The sequence below is a fragment of the Prorops nasuta genome, unplaced genomic scaffold (genome assembly GCF_024137725.1).
Source record: "Prorops nasuta isolate Cenicafe-Biocafe unplaced genomic scaffold, Cenicafe_Pnas_1.2 PNAS00010, whole genome shotgun sequence".
NCBI lineage: Eukaryota > Metazoa > Arthropoda > Insecta > Hymenoptera > Bethylidae > Prorops > Prorops nasuta.
The window spans coordinates 6,353,455-6,374,908 of record NW_027116807.1 but is presented as its reverse complement, the minus strand read 5'-3'; the positions used below and the strand labels follow the sequence as shown (position 1 = coordinate 6,374,908).

Below are 21,454 nucleotides of genomic sequence, written 5' to 3'. Positions count from 1 at the left end.
CTCCTTTGAGCAAACATACATGTGTATATATATAGGCATCCTCGACCGATAACAAAGGATTCATCGCGAAAAAATTCTCCTCTAAAATTATTACAATAGTTGGTTTCATAAATATTCATTGTATCGGAGCTGGGGGATCCGGTAAAAATGCATTAAACCTTGAGTCGCAGGCTCGTTTGGTTCATTAGCCGATTCGATCGCTCGCTCCCGTGTGAGGGTAGTAAAACACAGCGCTAGGGGGAGGAGTAATAAAACGTCAGGCGAACCACGACGAATTGCTCGTAAAAAGTCCACGAGAATGGCAAAATACGTGCACGTAGCAAACTTTCTTAATCATGGAGACTCGCCACTCTGACAAATTCTGACCGGCAAGGCTCACCCCGCAACGCGGATTCTTCCTGCACTACTTGTAACTATATACATATGTATATAACTGCACTACCGTCCATTCAAAGTATATATAGTAAACAAATTTTATTAAATCGCTCGCTAATTGGCATAACGTTTTAAAGGCAGAAAAAAAGACCATTGGATTCGTTATTTCGAGAGAGGGTAAAAAATGATAACAAAGTGTGTCCAGTTTTGAAAAAGTGACAACCATACTCCGCTAGTGTTTACATTATCATAATCAAGTAGAGGGTGTGAGTTGACCGAAGCCTTTGTCCCCGCGAGAAAGCGTACCTTTGATAGGTTGGGTAGGAAAAAATGCAAGAGAGAGGAGATAGAGAGAAGTGTTGAAAAAAAAAAGAGGAGGAGGCGAATGGAAGAAAAGGGAAATTTTGGAAGTTGCTTAATTGGAAATAAGAGAAGATGGGCGAAGCTGGCGCTCTGTTGCGGGGGGAGGGGGGGGGGATTCTCGCTGCATCGCAGAATCGAGCTAGCGAGTTTCGAGTTGCATATAGCCAAGCGGATCCTCTCTCCCGTACCCCCCCCCCCCCCTCCCAAACAACCAGGCGAGCCGACCCGGCCCTTTGCTTCACTGAAACCTACTTGACTGACTGCAATATAGTACGCCTGCTTATTCACGTGCGAGAGAGCGACAGAAAAATCCGTCCTCGAACACTCCTGCCTTTGTAGCAATGATATCGTTGTGCACGGTACCCGTAATCGAAACCCAATCGAGGTGCACGACGCGAAACATTTCGATGTAGCCTACGCAATATCTACATAATACCTATCACCGTCCGATACACCATAAACGAACCCACAGATTCCGTTGGAAAACTCCTCGCTCGAAAGAAAAATATCTCGCGAAAATCAAAAATTAATAACGAGCTAAAATGAAAATTTGCTATTTATACATATTGTGTACGTTGATTAATTGTCTTTTTTTGGCTCAACGATAATCCATTATTTTCATTCTAACATTTATCAAAGTTTGCACATAATGTTTCTAAGGTTTTCTGAAAATATATTATTTGTTGATAAAGTGTTTTAAATCTACATATTATATATTATTGTAAGCGAAGAATTTAATTTATCTATGGAATTAAACTTTACAGAGAAATGTTTCTTTACGGTAAACACTGAGACTTCTTTACTTTAGGATTATTAACTTGACACACACAACTGAATCATTCACCAACTGCTGCTAAACGTGACAAAGACTTTCATTCTATTATAATTAATGAGAAGAGTAGTTAAGTATATGCAAAGCACTTGATGAAAAGTTGTATATATATATATATAATATGTTTAATACTTTAAATTGTAGAAATAATAACTGAAAGAGTTTCACTCTGAAAACAAGAAACGACATTAAAAGCTACTACTTCACAATGTTTTACCCTAATGGGAAATAATCCTAACCAAACAAAACAAATTAATTAATTCTATGTACACCACGTGTGCTTTTCTATAACTCTCTACATCTCTCTCGGTGAGTCGTCTTGCTCCGCACATGCACAGTCCACATATTTTGAAATTGAGTCTCTTTCTCTCCCTCTTAAAAGCAATACAATCAACAGTATTACTTTTGCGCATATAAAAGCTTAACATTGGATAAAAAGAATTTTGGGGGTCATAAATCGAGTCATGATTGCAAATAGAGGCATTCACCTTGATCAGTGATGTACTCTTATCGTTAATGTTACAGAAGAGAAGCAGTTGAACATTATGCCGAAAGAGATGAACTGCAGATGGGGGATGGAGTGGCAGACACACGGTAAGTATCGATTAATGATTCGTTTGAAAGATCAATTTTAACGTATACATATATACTATATAATATGTATATAGCATAATGTTCTATGCAACGTTTCCCATTCGTCGATGTTGTCGCTCTTCTTATTCCCAAACTGGACACTCTTCTTCAACACCTTAATTCCAACCGCATAGATCGCTCGTTCGCGTCCACATCCAATTGAATAATCTTAAATTCTCAATGCTTATTTAACATCTTAGCTAGCAGTTTACATATAACAACAATAATCAAACGTCAAAATTTATAATTGTTAACCCCTTGTACGCTCGAGAGTTAATTCGAGCGGCATTAAAAATTTTGATTATTTTTGTATTTTTAACATTTTTGTGCCAAAACAATGTTCCAAATTGTATTTTTTTACATAAAAAGAACTGCGTTAAGAGGTTAATTTAATGATTTAACAAAACATACAGTTGAGAAAATGCATTGTAATATTGACAAAATCTTGGACAAAAACGACTCGCGTTTTTGGTTTGACGAAAGTCAACACACCTGACCGTTGCGAATACGAAAAAGAGCATCGCAAATATTATTCCATAGTACAAACACTTATAAATTTAATTTAAAAGCGAGATCCAATGATCAGTATATAGAACGCAATAATCAACGATTTGATTTAGCGATGTGTGATTCACGTCGAATATTGAAAGTGAATACGGTAAGACGCGTTGTTCTAGTGGTATCAGTGCATGAAATAAATAAAGTGTGTAATATCCAATGATATATATGTATGACGCAAAGCAAAGCAAAGTAACTGGAAACAAAAGATGGTGACTATGACGATGACGATGAAGATGATGATGATGATGTTTATACGATATTTCGTTCTTAGAAGGCTCGCAAGCTAAGCAACGGTATTATGACACTCACAATATGTGTAGAGAAAAATCGGAAGCCATAACGCGTTCTCTGATAACGAATAGCTTTGATAAGAGGAAGATTGTTGCAATGCAGTATCTCGGACCACCAAAGGTACGATGGATTGAAATCCAATACTTTTAATACTCCAGGATCGCTCGTCTTATTATAATTGGGCTAAGAGGACGCCAATTATATTGTTCGGTCAACAGCTACCAAAGAGGAAGATTGTTCTATTGTAACCGAGTAGGAAAAAGAAATTGTCTATAGCTGCGTTAACCAGGTTAATCTGCAATAATATAGGAAAAAAGAAGCTTGACATATACCACACAACTTATATTCCTTGCGATTGTTTATTCCAGAGTACCTCCGTTCAATAACGCTGTAATTCTTAAATCTTTTATGTTGTATGCTCTGTACACTCGTCAATCGTGTAAACAACCGTCCATGTTTCTCACGCGCTTCGTTCGTGCAGAATAAATTTTTTTAACTTGGATGTCGAGTAATATCTGGAAAAGTAAGTGCTTGCATGTTCTTCGATCGGAAGGAAATCTGTCGGAAAAATTATGTTTGATCATATGGGGGACGTAGGATAATGCTAACGGTTTGACCTTGAAAGATCATTTCAAGGTCATGCAAATGTCATCTCGAGTTTTTTTGAATGAAACTTCTCAATTTTTTGTGCATCTTTTTATAGCTAATCTCAAGAACTCTCTGGCACTTTTTTCTTCATTTTTTTATTTCATCCAGAAGTTTACAAGATATTTCGAAATTGCATATAGTTGTGGGTTTACCTGAAGTAGCACACGTGACCACCACGTGTACTTACACATACTCGTCTCCCCCACGTATTCTTCAACTCAAAGTATCTCACAAATGATTGAATGAAATGAAAATAAAAAGGAATGTCTAGGAAAGCTATTGTGATAAATTAAGAGAATATGTAACACTTTGATAAAGGATGTCTTTTATAAACTCCAAATGACTTTTGCATCACTTAGAGATAATTTTTAGAAATGAAATATAAGTGGCATAATTTCGCCTCCTTAGAGTAAAGCAATCTTTATCTGAAAGATTTTTCTCTAAACTATGTACTTATACTGTTCCAAGATATTTTGACATTCCAACTTAAAATACCCTCAGTCCGTACATCTATGTATGTACCACTACCACGTACCAATTTGGCAAGGATTGCAAGATCAACGTACAGCTTCAACAACGACAATGACTTCTCAGTGGTAATTTGTATACCCTTTCCCTTTTAATTCTTCATAAATCATTGTACACTAGAGAGTGTGTATACTATATATATATATAATAGCTTTCAGAGCATTCTTAAATATTTATTCTACAGTGATATAGGATAAAGAAGCTTGAATCGTCGAGCGAGTTAAATCTTTCTCAAACAAAACTTGAAAAAGCGATAACGAGAGAATAATTATCCCCTGAAATGTTATAATGATGGATGATTCTTGGACAGTGCTCCGGCTGTTCCACGAGGTACTTAGATTTGTGTGCTTATATATCCATGCATACACATAGATATATATATATATATATATATATATATATATAAACAAATATACGACGACCTTTCACCGTTAACCTATCGACAGATTATGCAGACGACTTGGCTAATAACGCAGCGAAACATGAATAATTCGAGGAACCAGCACTTTGAGGCTTCTCCGATGGTTATTGGTAGAAAATTTGGCAGTCTTTATCGATTATTCCTTAAAAAGAGAAAGAGAGAGAGAGAAAATGCGAAATGAAGAGAATTGCGAAATCGCTCGATGTTTCGTCGATTTAGAAAGCGCAAGGACAATTATTTCCCTGGCGTCGATTATGAAATGAAATGAAACGAAACGATAGTATATACAGTACACTGGTGACAGAGTAGGATGGCGACCAATAGACGATAGGTGCAGCGAGCTCCACCTATCCGGACTGCTGGCGAATCCATTTTTAAAAGGCGGAAATGCCTTCTGCCCCGTCGAATAGACAACTGGCAAGAACCACAGGTGCCCACCACACTCGCTTCAGGCTCCTCCTTTCTATTCGCCTTTCCAACGTGCACCTCAACCTTTTTCCTTCCGTCCATAGCTAAACTTATACTGCACTATACATATATGTACATTTATATCCTACTACTCATTCATAATGCATCAACTTCCTCCCATCCTTTTCCAATGAATACCCTGTAGCATTCTACCATATATTCCATACAGACTTTATTCATATTGCAAAATTGAAAGCTCTTCGGGTATTATACCTTCCCAGCTTCTCCATTAAATATTGGATTAATATATGAAACGAGTGGAAATGATTGTAAATTAATAATTATAAAGATTAGTGATAAAATACAGGGAAGAGAGAGTCATGGGGAGTGTGTGCCAAGTCCTTATTTTATTCTTGCTTCAGGGAAATGGATAAAAACGCTCTCCACCCTCTTCTCCCCTCTCCTAAACTGGCAGACTCTTACTGCTTATGTATATCACCATCTTACATGCATTTTTTGCCGGCTCTTTTTTCCCTTCCCTCGTATAGCAAACGATAAAACAACGAGCTAGCGCGGAAACGAGGGTTAGCTATATAAGATATGAAAAGCACGGAGAGTCAAAGTTTCGTCAAGTAGATTCGTGTAATAAGATGATTAGGTAGGCGACTATAAATAGTCCAGAGCATTTGTGTGTTCTATCGCGTGACTCGTGTGTGTGTGTGCGTGTGTGTGCATGGGAAGAGATCAATATTTATCGAGGATACATGCAGAGAAACTTTATGTTTCCTTATTCCACATTTTTCTGAAAACCTCTCTATTGTTTTCAGCCTTCTTCTAACTCAGCAAATGATTTTTCTTTCTGTTACAGAGGATCTTTATCTATTTATAATGAGCAGTCTGAGACTCATGCAGTACTTTCATTATCCATCACAAGTGTTACCAGCCTTGTTCCTCATCACCCAAATAACAGGTGGAGACTACAGCCTCGCAATGACGAAACTGATAGAAGGCAAGTACCTAATGTTTAACGACATTATCGTAATCTTTTTTCTAAAAATTCTTCACTTTGATGTCTCCGAAAGAGACAAATTCGTTATCTTTTCCTCCTTATCCCTCGCTATCTCATTTAGAAACAAAAGGTGATTAATATAGTGCTTTTTGCATAGCTCTGTTGAGAATATTTAAAAATCTACGTCCCAACGGCTTGTCGAAGATTTTTTCATTTTTAATATCTACTTCCATCACTTGATTCTATTTTTCATAATAATAATTATCAATGATATTGAAACGACAAGTGTTTAACGCGGAGAAGATGCTGTTTTGACTGGAAAGTTTCGCTTTCTACTTTCATTGTGAAAAGGATTTTGACAATTTGGAAGTTACCCGCAGCGATTGACAGCAAAGAGCCGAAGAAAAAAGTTCGTAGCTTCGCTTTGTAGAATCATTACTTTGATAATCTCGTGCTGCCTCGTTATAGTCTAATTAAGGCACTAATCGTAATAAGTCGTTCTTTGTTCGCGCCAATTAAATTTTCATTCACGGAGCTGAGTATCGTTTGAAATTACGGGAAGGAAACCAACAGCTGGAAAATTCTTATCGCGATGATCCAAGTCACGGATTGGTTCTTTGTGTGTTCATCACGCTTGGGAGAAAGAACAGTTCGCTTCAAACGAAGAGTCGATCTCTGCCATCTACGTAAGAGACGACAGATACAGCACCGATGTCCGAAGATCTCACTAAAATACAAGGATTCAAGTGTTCGTCGCTCGAAGAGCTCATTTTTCGAGGATACATGTAGAAAGGTCTGCGCAATCGACGTGCCAAGATCCCAAAGCTCCGATAGCATGGTACAGGACGTCACTGAATGTCATATTAAAACGCTACAACAAATATTGCATTCGATCGTTTTATACAGTTGAGTTTTTTGAAATTCCAAAAAAAACCACAGTGAGAATAAAAATTATTTCATTGCTACAAATATATTTATTTGAATAATTATCAAATCTATGTACATGTACCTACTGAATTTTATATATATATATATATGCTATTTAAATGAAACTTAATCTTTCTAAGCATATACATTTGATCAATATCAAGTATACATATATACCCACATTTCATTTAGACTCTCTATTCCAAATAAAAATTTCTTTCGATAAAATGATTTTTCTTCTCTGTGGTTAAATAAATGCAATTTTTACTATAAAGAAACTAGGTATTAATGGGCATACAGTATACCGTTATAAGCAATAGAACTGGAACCGCGCAGTTTACTGGGATAAACTAGTTTTACAAAAGAAGCTATGTGTAGTACTAAAATAAGATTATAAAGAGTACCCAACCCGAAATTAGAGCAAATTTCTGGACACGACCTTATTCTCGATTAACCTTCGAGACTACTGCCTTCGGTTCTTACCTTCGATGTTATAAACAATTTTACAAGCGTTGATTTTTCTCGAGAACCGTCCTTGACAGAATATACATATATTGTACAAGATTTTTTACATCCATAGAAACAGAAAAACTCCGCAAACTTTATTAGCAGTGTAAAGTGACACATTGTGTTTTGAATAATTCTTATTTAATTAAATGACAACGCGTAGCTACGATTAATCGAGGATGTAAACCATTTAAAGAATGTAATTAAAATTGTCGTCATTGAAATTACTCTTGAAGTTTTATAAAAAATCTACAGAGAGAATTACTTTAAATTTTGGAGCGATTTTACTGGATTATAATGGCAATGATTACTTGTTTTTCGATTATACTTAGGTATACGTAGGCAAGAAACGAACGCGGAAAGACTGTCCCAGATGTATGACAGGTTTGAATGAAAATTATTTATGTCCTCGCATCAAGAATAACTGCGTTCTGCGTAATATCACACTAGAGTTTTGCCGTAATTACAAACTTTATCCAGGAGACATTGATTTTAATATGAAACTGTCGTACGTCCCGGTACATCGGAACACCTCGCTCTAGTGTTTTCTATGGTACATGCTACGTACGTCGAAGAATAATTTGTCGATAAAAGGCGCGGTGCGTCCAAGCTACTTGGGCTACTACGTACGTCCGGTTGAGTCAGGTCAGGTTAGCTTACGTAAGGTCAAGCGAGTTTTCAATAGACGCTCTATCGGCGAAGCAATCGTGCCGAGGAATCGTTTGTTCAACAAAGTAAATATAATACGGGCTAATATACTCTGGATAATTTTTCTGGCGCGCGAGAACATTTCAAAATCCCCCCCCCCCTCCCTTCCTCCCTCGAGATTTCCTACATCATGCACACGCGGCTAAGAAAACATCGAGAAAATCTCTTCCTACACGCGAAGTTGGACAAGTTCCGAAATCGTGGGCGTTCAAAGTAACGATTTCCAGCCAACCGAGAATAACAACCCGGTAGTAAGTGCCAAAGAGCCAGGAATTGTTAGAGTATATTTATTTCTCGTTATGCTATAAATGTTCCTCGCGCTAACATTATAAACTCTTTGGTATCTCAATAAATACTAAGTGTGATGCTTGGAAATTGTCCAATTGGAGAGGTCGTTTAAGTTTGCCCTTTTCCATTTCTTATATTTACTTTTTACTATATATATATATATATATATATATATATATATGTAACTTATGTGCAAGGTCAAGCATTTATTCTTCGATTGTTAATTTATGCAAACTGCATCGAAGATATATAGCTCCTTAATCTCGAACAAATTGTGGTCCGCGTACGCGCGTATTCCGTCAGATATTTCCGGAAAAATGTACTTCGTCAATCTTAAAAAAGTACCATTCGTAATATTGATTGATAGCTTTTGTTAAAAATATTCATTTCACTTATTAATATTATCGATGTTTTTCTATATTATTATTCTATTCTTCGAATTAAATTTTAGACATCTCAGGAATTAGTTTGTAGAAAACTTTGTTTATTCTTCGTGATTATGTTTACAAGGTTTTATAATGGTTTGTAATTAAATTGTAACAACCGAGTAATCTCCAATAAATTGGAGTAATGCAAGTTAGGTTGTAAGAGTCGAGCATAAAGTGACCGATGTTTTCTACATTTATATCTATTACTCTGTTCTGCTGCTAAATCTCAATCGTTCGATTGCAGGTTGCACACTTGGGCTTTTTAACCAGAAAAATGCATCAACGTTGATCGTCTTCATCATATATGGTACATTCTATCTTCCTCGCGGCTGATAGGAGTATTTCAAAATAAATTAAATAAAGTAAAGGAAATAAATCAGGAAATGACCAGCATTAATAACGAATTAATAATGAGAAATAGGGATTATAATCTAAATAACAGATTGCGTTTATCAATTTGCCAAAGAAAATTAAGAGATAATTAATTAAAAAAATCAATTCGATGAATGCGAACGATAATCATTAAAACGATTATAGTTTTACCATCAATAAGGCATTTATGATAATCTTCTTTTTTATTTCAACCGAAACAAACACATTAGCTGGAATAACAAATATTATCGTAGAATTTATAAATACTTATTTGATTAATAAATGAAGTAATTGAACGATAAATCGCTTTTCTGTCGGTATTCAATTAAACTGATTTCTCCGTGTGTAGTGAGGTTTTGATAATAACATTTATTGTCTTGAAAAAGTGTTTTATAGCTGCTTCTTCATTGAGCGTTTCATCTCTTCGCATCAACATCGATCTCGATCCTCTTCTTAGAACTTATCCACATGCACTTTTGAGTCGAGTATAGCCCCACGAAGAAATTGATTATAAAACTGCGCTCTTATCGCGCGCGTCTCTCGATCCTTTTCCCCCACCAAAATCTATAATTAGAGTTATCAGGACTCGTCGGGTGATCCCAATGGACGCGAGTTTCACAGTTCTTCCCGTCGAAACTCGGTTATTTAATAGACTATATCGGAGCTCCTTTCACACGGTTCTTGCACCGGCAACTGCGCGTACATTTCTTCCTCGATCAAATCGCATTACCGAAGTTGGCGAGAAAAATTAAGCGCGAACGGCCTTGCGGTGAAGGAAAATAGCGAGGCTCGTTCGTCACGAGGAGTTTTACGCGTGGAGCGCTGCCAATCTCGATCCTTGATCCAGAACGTCACACATCAATTCTGAGCGACGCGCCGGTGGTTTTTAGCTTGGATCGATTAGCCACGGCTTCCACGGTGGTAACTGCAAAGATCGGGTCGTGGGGGGGGGGGGGATGCAAAAAGAAAGGGATTAACCGACGCGCGACGGGTTTGACCCAACTCTTATATATAGCTTGTAGCACACAGCAAGATACATATCTCCATTTTGTTATCGCTGCAGAAAGCTGCACCTCGCCAACTCTTTCATTCGAGTATACTCGCGGAAAGCGTTTGGTTCATTGCCGCCAATCGCTTTATTTAATCCCTCAGCTGTTTTTCTAATGACCCCTTGTACTATATATATATATCAAGATGATCGCCCTGCACAACTCACACGCCCCTGCAAAATTCCATTGGACGTTAGAGCCGTTCCTCGAGAACTCGTTCCTTCTTCAAAGTCACGATGCAATGTATATATATATATATATATATATATATATATATGCTATAAGATCACTGCTCGCTTTCACGTAATTTTTCATTGCTTCTTTTATCGCTCTCGAATCCAAAACAACAACGCTAATAGAGTTTATTGTTATCCAGCGTGCAGTCGCGCGCCTTTTTCACCCGATCGACACGCCAGACTGCTCTTTCGTTCGTTCGATCGATGGTTGAGAGAGCAATCTTTTATCATTTTACCTTTCTCATTCTTTCGTAATTTTCGCTCTTTCGAAAGATTCAGCGCACGAAGATTCGATGACTTTTAGCGTAGTCATTTGCATCGGTACACGATCCTGAAGAATATTCATATGCATATATGTATACACTGGTGCATCGTCTTTGATGAATTTATTCCTTGTTAATAGATCTCTCGCGTGCAATGGCTTTTATATAGGCAGGATGTTTCCTTCGGTTGGTGCTTGTGTTATTGGTCATAGGCGGTGCCACCGTCGCTGCTTTAACGACCGACTATGCCGATCAGTCAGCTGCTCCCCAGCATGAGCTCCCTCAGATTATGTTAATTTTATTTGGCCACTCCAGCTCTAATGATGCTGGACCGACCCATTTGCATAGATCAACGTCACAATTTCCTCCGAACAACAATCAGGCCATGCAGTAACGTAATCTGAATTTTAGAACTTTATCTTCAACGTCCAATAAAATAAGTAATTATAGATATTTTAAAAAATTTTCAGTTAAATTACGTGAATATTCGAGAACAATATTTTAGTTAACAATTGTTTTATGTAAATTTGCAAAATGCGAGAAGTTGTAAAAGCGAGAGTAAAATATTATTTTTTAATATAATAATACGAATCGACAATGAAAATATAATTTCCTAGTCTAATGTTATATAAATTTAATAGGCAATATTAATCTCTTGGTTGAAATATTATAGAAAGAATAATTCTTGACATTGTAATATAAACAAACAGAGTTGACATATTCCATGGGTGCAATTGAAACTGTATAGTGCTGTTTGATTAAAATGACAGAAATGAATATAAAAAATAGTTATTTTAACCACAAATTTCTTGAACCGTCACAAGTAACAAAATTCTAACAAATGTTCCTTCCATCGCTTTTCATTTTTAAAAAAATATTCTAATTTTTAGTAAACATGTCAGACATTGGGATGACTGAAGGGAGAGGGAGCAGGTATATAGGCAACGACCTCTAAAAGTGATCCCCCACCACCAATTGCCCTACCGTATCCTTATTATATTCCTATTTTCGTTTTGCAAATTACTCGTATTGAATACAAAGATATTTAGTTTATGTGTGTATACATATGCAAAAGAATTTATCACAATAAAATTATATTCATTTGGTCAAATTATTTTTACACACATATGCACGTAAACTAGATTTTTTCGCATACAATGCGATTAATTCGCAAAACGGAAATGGAGATATAATGGGGATATAGTAAGCGACGGGATGGGGGAACAGAGTTGGAGGCCGTTGTCTACCAGCTCGCTCCCCTCTCACTTCTCCCGACGACACTGATTGGTTCACGAAAAAGTGTAATATTTCAAAAATCAAGTGTGATGGAGAAAAAGTTTATTCCAATTTTTTACCTGTAATGCTCCAAGAAATGTCTGGTTAATATGACTCGTATATATATATATATATCGAAAGGGACACATCCGGTATAAAGAAATTTATAATTTAACGGGTATAGCTGAGAGAGACCTCTCGAGAAAGACACCAACTATAATACAAAAATCACAAACTAATCTTATCAAAAAGAATTTGCAAAAATTTACTGATTTGATTTTTTATTATGTCACTTTTAATTGTAATAGTAATTTCAATTTAAAACTACAAAATTTGATAAACAATTGTCTAAACTTACAAATTTATTTTCTAAAACCACTTATTTTTTTGTACTTTTAAATCTAAAAACGATATTTTTGGAATGCAATGGAAAATTGTATATAAAAGATAATACTGATTTTATAAATTACTATTTTATTTGGTAATTTTAATGAAGCATGAAAAATTGGTAGCCTTTCAAATAAATATCAGAAATTGAAATACTTTTAATAATTAATTACAAGATTTTACAGACTTATTTCTATAGTATTTGCATCACAAAATTAAGTGGTAAAGAAATTAAGTTGAAACCCAGATAGTTTTGATGTTTCTATATTTTCACGTAATTTCATCAAGATTCTTTAGAATGTGCACTACACCAACAATGAAATTCTGCATTAATCAAATTTTTCTCAAGCTTTAATAATATAATATAAATCTCGTTGGATCGTATAAATTGAACAGCAGACTCATAGGTTTCAATGAATGATGAATTGAAAGAGCTTATTCATTGGTGGAGCCGTGCCGTGATTTTCTCGAGAATTCAAATCAAGTGTATAATTAGAGGCTCTAATCGTACTGATACAACAACGTTGTGGGTAAGTGTGGTTGGAAAGCAGGCCACCCCGAGCTGCTCGCTCGGAACCAGCGCGAGCTTTGCAACGTTCGGCAAGAGCTGCAGCATTTGCCGTGTGAGGTCAGACGCGGCGCGGCGCGGCCAGCAAGAATAAGTATATCAGGCGTTCACTCCGAGTTGTCGCAATAATTTATTTGCATACAATTTGAACGTTAAGCGTGTTAAACCTGTTTTCTTCGGTCGCTCGACTCTCGACTCGGGAGTGTCGGGAGAGCACGATGGCCTTTTCGAAAATTCTGCAGGATGACTCGGAGTAAACGCAGACCTAGACACCGGATCGGAGAGCAGGCGTGACTGCGCGTGACCAGATCGCTTTGCTGTATCGCGCGACCGCGGCTTTCCTGCAGTACCACCGTTCCTCTATTCTTATTATACATATATATATATATATATATATATATATACGTGTGTATAATAAGGATAAACGTCGGGGACCAATGTCATGTGCACTAATAAGCGATACCGGTGCTCGTCACGAAACGGAAACGGTCTGCAGCAATTCAGCAACGACGACACACCTCGCGCAAAACCTCCTTCGGACTCTTCTCTCTTTCGACGAATGATACAGTGCGGTTTGCAGCACTCGCCACTGGCCAGTTTGGCTGTCGAGCTGCGCAGCGGCGAGGCTCTCTGAGAAAGGGTAAGGGGCGGGGAAGGGGGGAGGAACCCCTTGTTTCTTCCCTACTTATCGCCATCCCCCCCCCTTAAACTCCTCAGACTCCTTTGTATCATTCGTGCAAAAATAGTCGCACGCACCGTCAGAAAAGAAGAAACTCCAGAAATGAAAGGTCTGGACGTTTCTTCGCGAGAATTCCTCGGCCACGGCAATGTAATGCTTATACCGCAGGAGAAGCCACGTACACAAACACATAACATTCCGCTAAGAATGCCTGACAAGAATTAAGGAATATTATTGGCTTCTTTTATACACAATGCTGCATTCCGTACGCTTAGGTGTTGACAGGAACATCTTGTAAGAATTCTTAGCTATTGTTTTCGGCCCTTATACATACATATATATATATATATATATATATAAAAGCTTTGTCACGGAAGATGAAGATGTATCAGGTTAGTCGTAAAATAATCACGGGGGAACTTTTTACAAACATTGCTCGAACGATGAACAATTTTTCGTTATCGTAAAGGAAAATTGTTACAATTGGTTGAAGGAACGTTTGAAAAATTTTTCTTTCTGATGATGAAGAAAAAAGCTTTATCCCTCTCTAATGATAGAAGAGCTATGGGGAAAGAAGGATCTTAAAGTTTTCAACGGACGACAAGATTAATTCTTTTGATAAGACTATATGCATACACGCGAAATTCCAATCAATTGGACCGTGGCCTTGGATGAGCCTGTATAGCGAGTGCTGCGATGCACCTGTCGAGCGGCGCAGATTATCCTGTCAGGTCAGGATGCTAGCAGGATCACGTACTGAAATTAGCTGCGTAACTTTTATTGCCTAAAAAGAGAAGAAAATCATTCCACATATATGTATATATATATATCTAAAGAGAAACACGAAGATATCTTTTCATTAACACAATACGAAGAAAACGATTGGAATTCTTCAAAGACTCCGATGTGGTAGTTTCGATATAAATCGTAATAAAATTTTCCAACGCATATGAAATGGAGAAGACAAATACGTATAAATTCTTGCTGGTATATCAAGGACAAAGAAATGATATATCTATAGCTGCAGCGACAATTATGACAAAAACGTTTAGCTTTAAAATGGTGAAAGATTACGGTGCATGCGGCGAGCGGGGAGATTGAGCAAAATTGAATTAGACGAGTTGTTAAATATTAGGGAAGTTGGAAGTTGGGAATTTTGGCCTCGTTGTACGGGAGATAAAGGAGATGCTTGGAAATGCAGAAAAACCGAGAAAGAATAGCCGGGGGGTTCTTCGGGCGATAATTCCGCCAAATTACTTAATACGTAAAATATAGGGGCGCCGATCGTGACGTGACTTGGTAAACTCTTTCCTATTCCTCCTTCCTTCCTTCCTTCTTTTTCCTCGCAATTCCGGAGAGAGTGGCCATGAAGCAAGACGCAAAGCAAACTGCAGGCGACGCGCAATGTCTCCCGGCTTATTCGTGTCGTGAGTCGTGACGCGCGACACGCGTGAGATAGACGCTCTGAAAAAAATCCCATGCGACCGCGAGGGATCCTCGGGAAAACTTTTTTCCAACAATTTCAACCGGAAGAAATTTATAACTTTATTCTGATACAGTATACCTATAGCTATATATGTATATATAGGAAGGATGATTAGTATAATTGATAAAAAATCGCAATAAAGTGTAGTATAGATAGATTTCATAGGGGGGAGGGGGGCATAAGAAGCTTAAGCAAAACGCACCAAGGAGAATCGTTGCCCGCAGGGCAATTATTAAAATTCTTCTTGGTCTGACTTTGATATTGTGAAGTAATTATGCGCGATAAGGCGTGACAGACGAGTTGATCGTATCCTGCCAGTATATTTAAAAAGGAAGCAAGGCTAATTTTTCTTATCGAGTCTGCTGAATCCTTCGCTACTTTTCTTTCTTTCTCTTCGCCAGAGTATTGCTCTCGTTTTTAAAGCGCAAGCGGAAAAAAAGGCCACAGCAGCAGCTGCAATTACGATCGAGATGCTCGCCTTTGAAAAACACGCATTCCTGCTATGCTCGACTAAATCAATTCTCGCCTCTCTCGCAAAATCCATCCATTCCAAAGTCATTGGCGTCATCCGATGCTTGCCAACTTTGTACCACGACCATCACCCCCTCCCCCAACTTCTATACGATAACGCGTGCTCTATGATAATCATTGTTGCCACGTGAAATTAATTGTCTAGCATACATACATACATGTCACTTGGCAATGTTCCATATGCAACCGCATAAGTTCAATGTGGCATTAAGTATAGTTTTTATAATTTCAAGGTTCACCTTGATATTTTGTGCTAATAAACATTTTCTCACGAAAGGAATTTATACGTAGACTCGATACGATGATCATTTTGAATAAACTATATGATTCTCTGCTTTATCTCTCTCTCTTAAGCGCATATGGGAAACTTGCGGTTTAAACGGAAATCGTGTAAAGTTTCGATTAAAAACGTTTGGGTTCCAAGTGAATGTTTTCAATTCTATTTTTTAAATAATTTGTCAATTGTTCAATTATGAGAATTAGAGGACGAACGTATAAGGGCACGTATCAAAAGACTCCAAGTATAATAAGATACTAGAGTATCGCGAACATGTGCAGAATCTCTAGCTGATGTACTGCAACGCAGTCCTGCGCGCGACCGGTCATTATCATTGTGTCATTAAAGCTGTCGCGCGGTTGGGCCTATTCGCTCGGTTTTTCTGTCGCACTACGGTACAGGCGAGAGAACAGGTGCGACCTGTGACAAAGCTACCATAATGATTGATCGAGCAAATCTATCACGAACCATGGTCGATTCACGCGTTCGAGGAAATCTTTTACGATAGAGCACGCGCTACATCCAAAAACTACATCATTATAAGAGTATTATTCCTAAGAAGTCATTAGACTCACCGACATCATCAGAGATCCAATTGACAATTTTACTCTCGAACGACATATGTATGGAATATATCTTCTCTTAGTTTTAATAATTCAAAGTATAAGTGTATAAATAAGATTGGTGAGAAACATAATTTCAAAACATTTATCCCTAGTCTATTCGTGCAGTCGCTTCCTATTGGAATATACAAGGTTGGCTTTGTTTGATGCGTGAGGAAAATCCTTGACCATGACACTGCTCTAGAGTGCAAATAATACCGACTGCTCCGCCATCTTAGCAGTGCCGCATTATCGCATTGCAAACGCATCTCTATCGATCGCGTGCAAAACTTTAATATTTTTTCTCTCGACTATCTTTTATCGATATAGACGAAAGAATTTTTTCACGGCCGCCATTTTGCAACAGGCCGTTATCACAATTCAAATAGGTTTGCTTGGGGAAAAGATGCGGTATAAGTGCAGCACGGTGTGCGATATTATTGCATGTCAAGGTCCTCCGATCGCTATATATGTTTCGTTACTTGTATGACGCTTGATACGAAATACAGGAACCTTGTTACTTTTGGTACGTCACGAATTAATCAAACTTATGCTTGTTAACTTGCTTGCCTGCTTATATACTTACACTTTTTACTCGGTATATGTGATTGACTCAGGTGAATTGTTTTGATGATCAGAAAATTAATCTCTCTTTAATTTAATTAATGCTTTGCAATTATATACAGCTGGTAAATAATAATAATTGATAGAAGCCAAGAGAAACTTTCCATTGGTATAGAGTATATGCAGATATCGAAACCATACTCGAGGAGTATATCTACTGTGGCGCGACGCAGCGCGGTGGCTCTATCAAAATGCTAGATCATTGCAAAGTCAACAAGTGTCCTATCAATGTGTCGCTTTGGAATGACTTATGCAACAGGAAACGCGGCTTTTTTGCCTACAAACGTGTCAATGATATGTGATGAATTAATTCATATCTATATCTATCCAGCACTCTCGCTCCCCTTTGGTCGTTCGTTCTCCATGCACACGTACTATATGAATATATATGAAAACTCTCTAATGCAGAATCTAATAGTTGGTACTTTTGATGAAAAAATCGTGGAGGAATCGCGAGCATTATTAAAGAACGAAAACACGTTTCCCTTGTTGCGCTTTTTGCCCGCGGAACGTTAATTATTGGCCTTTGAATTTTTAAGATGCATCCGTTACTCCACGTTACGTTTCAGCGATCTCATCTCCGTTGCTTCTTATTATATACAGTTGGTAAGAGAGTGAGAGAGAGAGAGAGAGAGGCAAATTCGCCACGAAAGTCGTGAGCGCCATTAGTATACTTGGGAAGAATTAAAGAGTTAAAAAGTTTCTCGGGCAGCATGACTGATTTTTCTGGCAAACTGGTAAAATGTAGTGAAATGGAGGAAGATGAATCTCCGTTGCGACGGTTACAAGAGATCGTGAGATATCGGATAAAGAGCTGCGGTTATTCTATACCTATATCTGCTTTATTATCAAGATTCGAATTTGCCAAGCGTCAACGGTCAGGAACACTGTATATATATATATATACATAGGATGGACTAGGCGATGGGACCACGTTGCAATTAATTATCGCGGTCTCTCGTGCGCAGGTAATTAACTAGCTGTCAAGAAAGAGATGCTTCCGACGACGCCACACACATCACCAGTTAGAATTAGCAATCCAAATGTAGATGTACGCGCGCCATTAGTACAAACAGCCGACTTTCATATAATTAATCATTTGACACGCTTTCGAGAGTATATTCAGCTTCCCCTTCGATCCCTCATCCAACCATAGAATTATCGGCCGGTATATTATTTCGGAGCGATAAAACCCCATTTTCCAAGAGATATGGGAGTAGACAGCCCGGACGAAAGGATCGAGCGAGCGATGTTGCGAGTGACTGTACCGATACAGCTATCCGGATTCTGCGGAGTATCTTACATAGTTGCCGGTCTTGCTCGATGAGTGCCACTTGGGGCGAAACTTGTGGGAGCAGTCGTCGAGGCTGAACGACGAGCGAACTGCGAGTGGCCTGAAGGGCCCTATCTCCTGTCTCTCTTGTCAGTCGTGCACGGCACGTTCAAACAGGACAACGATGGGAGAGACCTTGCCCCACGTCCTTTCCTTTCCTTTCCTTTTTCTACTTGTTACGTGACTATGCTAATTTTCTATTATTTTCAATCACGACTATAAAATCCTGCCTTCCGGAGATATTATTTTATAAAGCCCTCCTATACGAAATGTAACGCGCAGCAAAGTCATTTGTTTAAGGATAACAGTTTGGTCTTTGTCAGGATGTAGTAAGGAAATTATAAGGTATTTAATTAAATAAGTAGGGATGTGATCGAGTAATAGCGTATAAGAATCTGACGATTTTAGATATGGCTAGGGATGAAGGTTTTATTATCATGGCGGGAATGGAATATGTCATATCAACAACTGATTGCTCGAGGATATACTCTGGATCTACGTTTTCTTAGCTGACACGAATCGTTGAGATTATTTTAGATTTTTTTTTAAGCTAGAGAATAGTATACACATTGTTTTATTCAGTTAAAACAGTATAAAAACAGTGTCATTGTAGACCCAATCTCTACTACTTAGGAAATATATGTTACGTGAAGTAAAAGTATCTTTAAAATATACAGGGTGTCCTGTTTTAATTGTTTCAGGCAATTATATCGAGAAAAAAAAACGAAATACAGAAAAATGTTTCAGATAAAAGCTATCGGATTTCGAGGGTGTCACAAGATAATAACGTTGGCTTCACCTTGGAAAGCGAGAAAATTTGAAGATCACCTTGAATTTTTTATATGGAGATCCCTATTTTTGATTGCATACTCTTGTAGCTTATCTCAAGAGCTTCCGTAGATCCTCTTATCATTTTTTTATTTCATCCAGTCGTTTTCGAGATATTTTTATTCGCAATTGTATATAAGAGTGAATTTGGTTAAACTACTGTGCATGACTACTACACGTACAAGAGTGCAGACGCTCTCACATACCTGTACTTTTAAATCAAAATATTTATCAAACTATTGGATGAAACAAAAAAATGATAAGTGACTTTATTCTAAAGCTGTGTGGGATAATTAAACTGCAAGAATATCGTGTACAAAATAAAAAGCTCTATTAAAAAAACTCAGGGTTACTAACCTTCGTATTTTTTTAGCTCGTTTCATAATGTCAAAGCAACGTTCTCATCTTGTATCTCACTCAAAGTCAGGTAACATTTATATCAAACAATTTTTAGTATTTGATTTTTCCTTTCGAAATAATTACCTGGAACGATTGAGATCGAACACACTGTATATGAATTTCTTGGTTCTTTATATAAGGAAAAGAATGGCATATACAGGAAATACCGGAAATACGAGGAAAAATTAGTAAGAGTGTTATTTAAACAGAGAAACATAACAAAATTAAATAAAATAGCTTTTTTTCCTTAAGATTTAATAATTTTTTCCTAATTAATTAATGTATTTGAAATGACACGTATAATACTTTCTAAAACAATGCTAATTAATATTGCATTACTAAACAGATAATATCACTGCATTTAACTATTAAACAAACGTTGATGTTCATATCAGATTAGAATTCACTAATACAGTGTTAAATGAAATCAAGATGAATTTCTGAGAAAATAGAACTTAGAATTATACCGGAGTCCTTTTCGAGTATCCTCATGGTCTTTCCAACAAAATCAATAAAACATCAAGCACGATCCATCGGAGGGAAGATCGTTTTGGCACTATAGTCCTAACGAATAGTTTCTCGCGTTAATTCGTTACATCGGCTCGCTAGCACCTCGTACGCTGCAGTAGCGCAGGCAACGCGCGTTATCGAATATTTCTCTAATAACAGCTACGTATCGCACTTCCTCCTACGTGTTGGTATACACGAGTGACAAAAGGAGTCATTAATAACGCAAGCACTCTGTCATTAATATCTCAGTATTATTCATCGTGGAAGGCTATAGGAGCTAACGTGTAACGTCTATTATAAAAGTTGTGTATATCGCGCGGGAGTCCGAGCTGCGTATACCTCGCTGTGCACGCAACACCGAACGTAAAAGCGCTCGGTCTGCGAAAAAGCTCAATTTCTCGCGTATCTGCCCACTGAAATACTCGGTGGTCTCGTAAAAATAGAAAAAGTACGTTTCTTGCAGCTTGGAAGGAAGAAGAAACAGTCATCGTTACAGGAATTGAGATAAGCTATTGTTCTTTTATTCCGCGCGAGGGTAACGTCGACTAATATAGGAGAAGATGAGAGAATTGGCGTATGTACGGTGACCGTAAATTTATACGGCCCTGAGAGACTAGCTGTGCGTGCGAAATAAGCGTTGATGGGGAGGGGGGAGGGGGGAGAGCAGGCAGAAAGCGTGACAAGAGTGTACGTATGTACGAGACGAGTGCATGGAAGGGAGAATATAGAGATAGACAACACTGTAATAGTGTAATGTTAACTAGTGCATTATTTGATACGTAGTATTGCCGATATAACTGCGCCGTGCCAAGAAAAACGCATTCTTATATCGATACGCGTGTGCTGCGCCACTACTCCTCCTAGATATTATACTTTCAACTATATACACGCTTTATCATTATTGCATAAAAAATCAATAACAGTCTCGAAGCTCGCAACAATTTCATATTTCTCAATTTTTCATTAAACGCCCCCCGTTAATCGCGTCGCGGCAGAATCAATTTTCGTATAGAGAAAGAGAGTACACGGGAAGAGATATGGGATAAAATTCACTGTTCACGTGCGAATTGCGTGATCGCAGGCACGCGTGGCTAGTAAAGTTTGCAGA

The 21,454-nt window shown here is 37.7% G+C and overlaps 1 protein-coding gene across 7 annotated transcripts in view; it reads left to right on the top strand.

The window, feature by feature from the left end:
• LOC136776715 (uncharacterized) overlaps positions 1–21,454 on the top strand; it is a 50,240-nt gene that overhangs the window by 9,018 nt on the left and 19,768 nt on the right. For 3 of the 7 annotated variants that reach the window (XM_066732475.1, XM_066732473.1, XM_066732474.1), the window contains exons 4-5: positions 2,096–2,164; positions 5,929–6,069. In XM_066732475.1, the coding sequence (XP_066588572.1) occupies positions 2,096–2,164; positions 5,929–6,069 (210 nt within the window). Of the gene's footprint in view, positions 1–2,095; positions 2,165–5,928; positions 6,070–6,226; positions 8,600–9,171; positions 10,227–21,454 lie in introns of those variants that run through there. The other 4 variants (XR_010823123.1, XR_010823124.1, XM_066732477.1 and 1 more) reach the window with 4 other exon arrangements.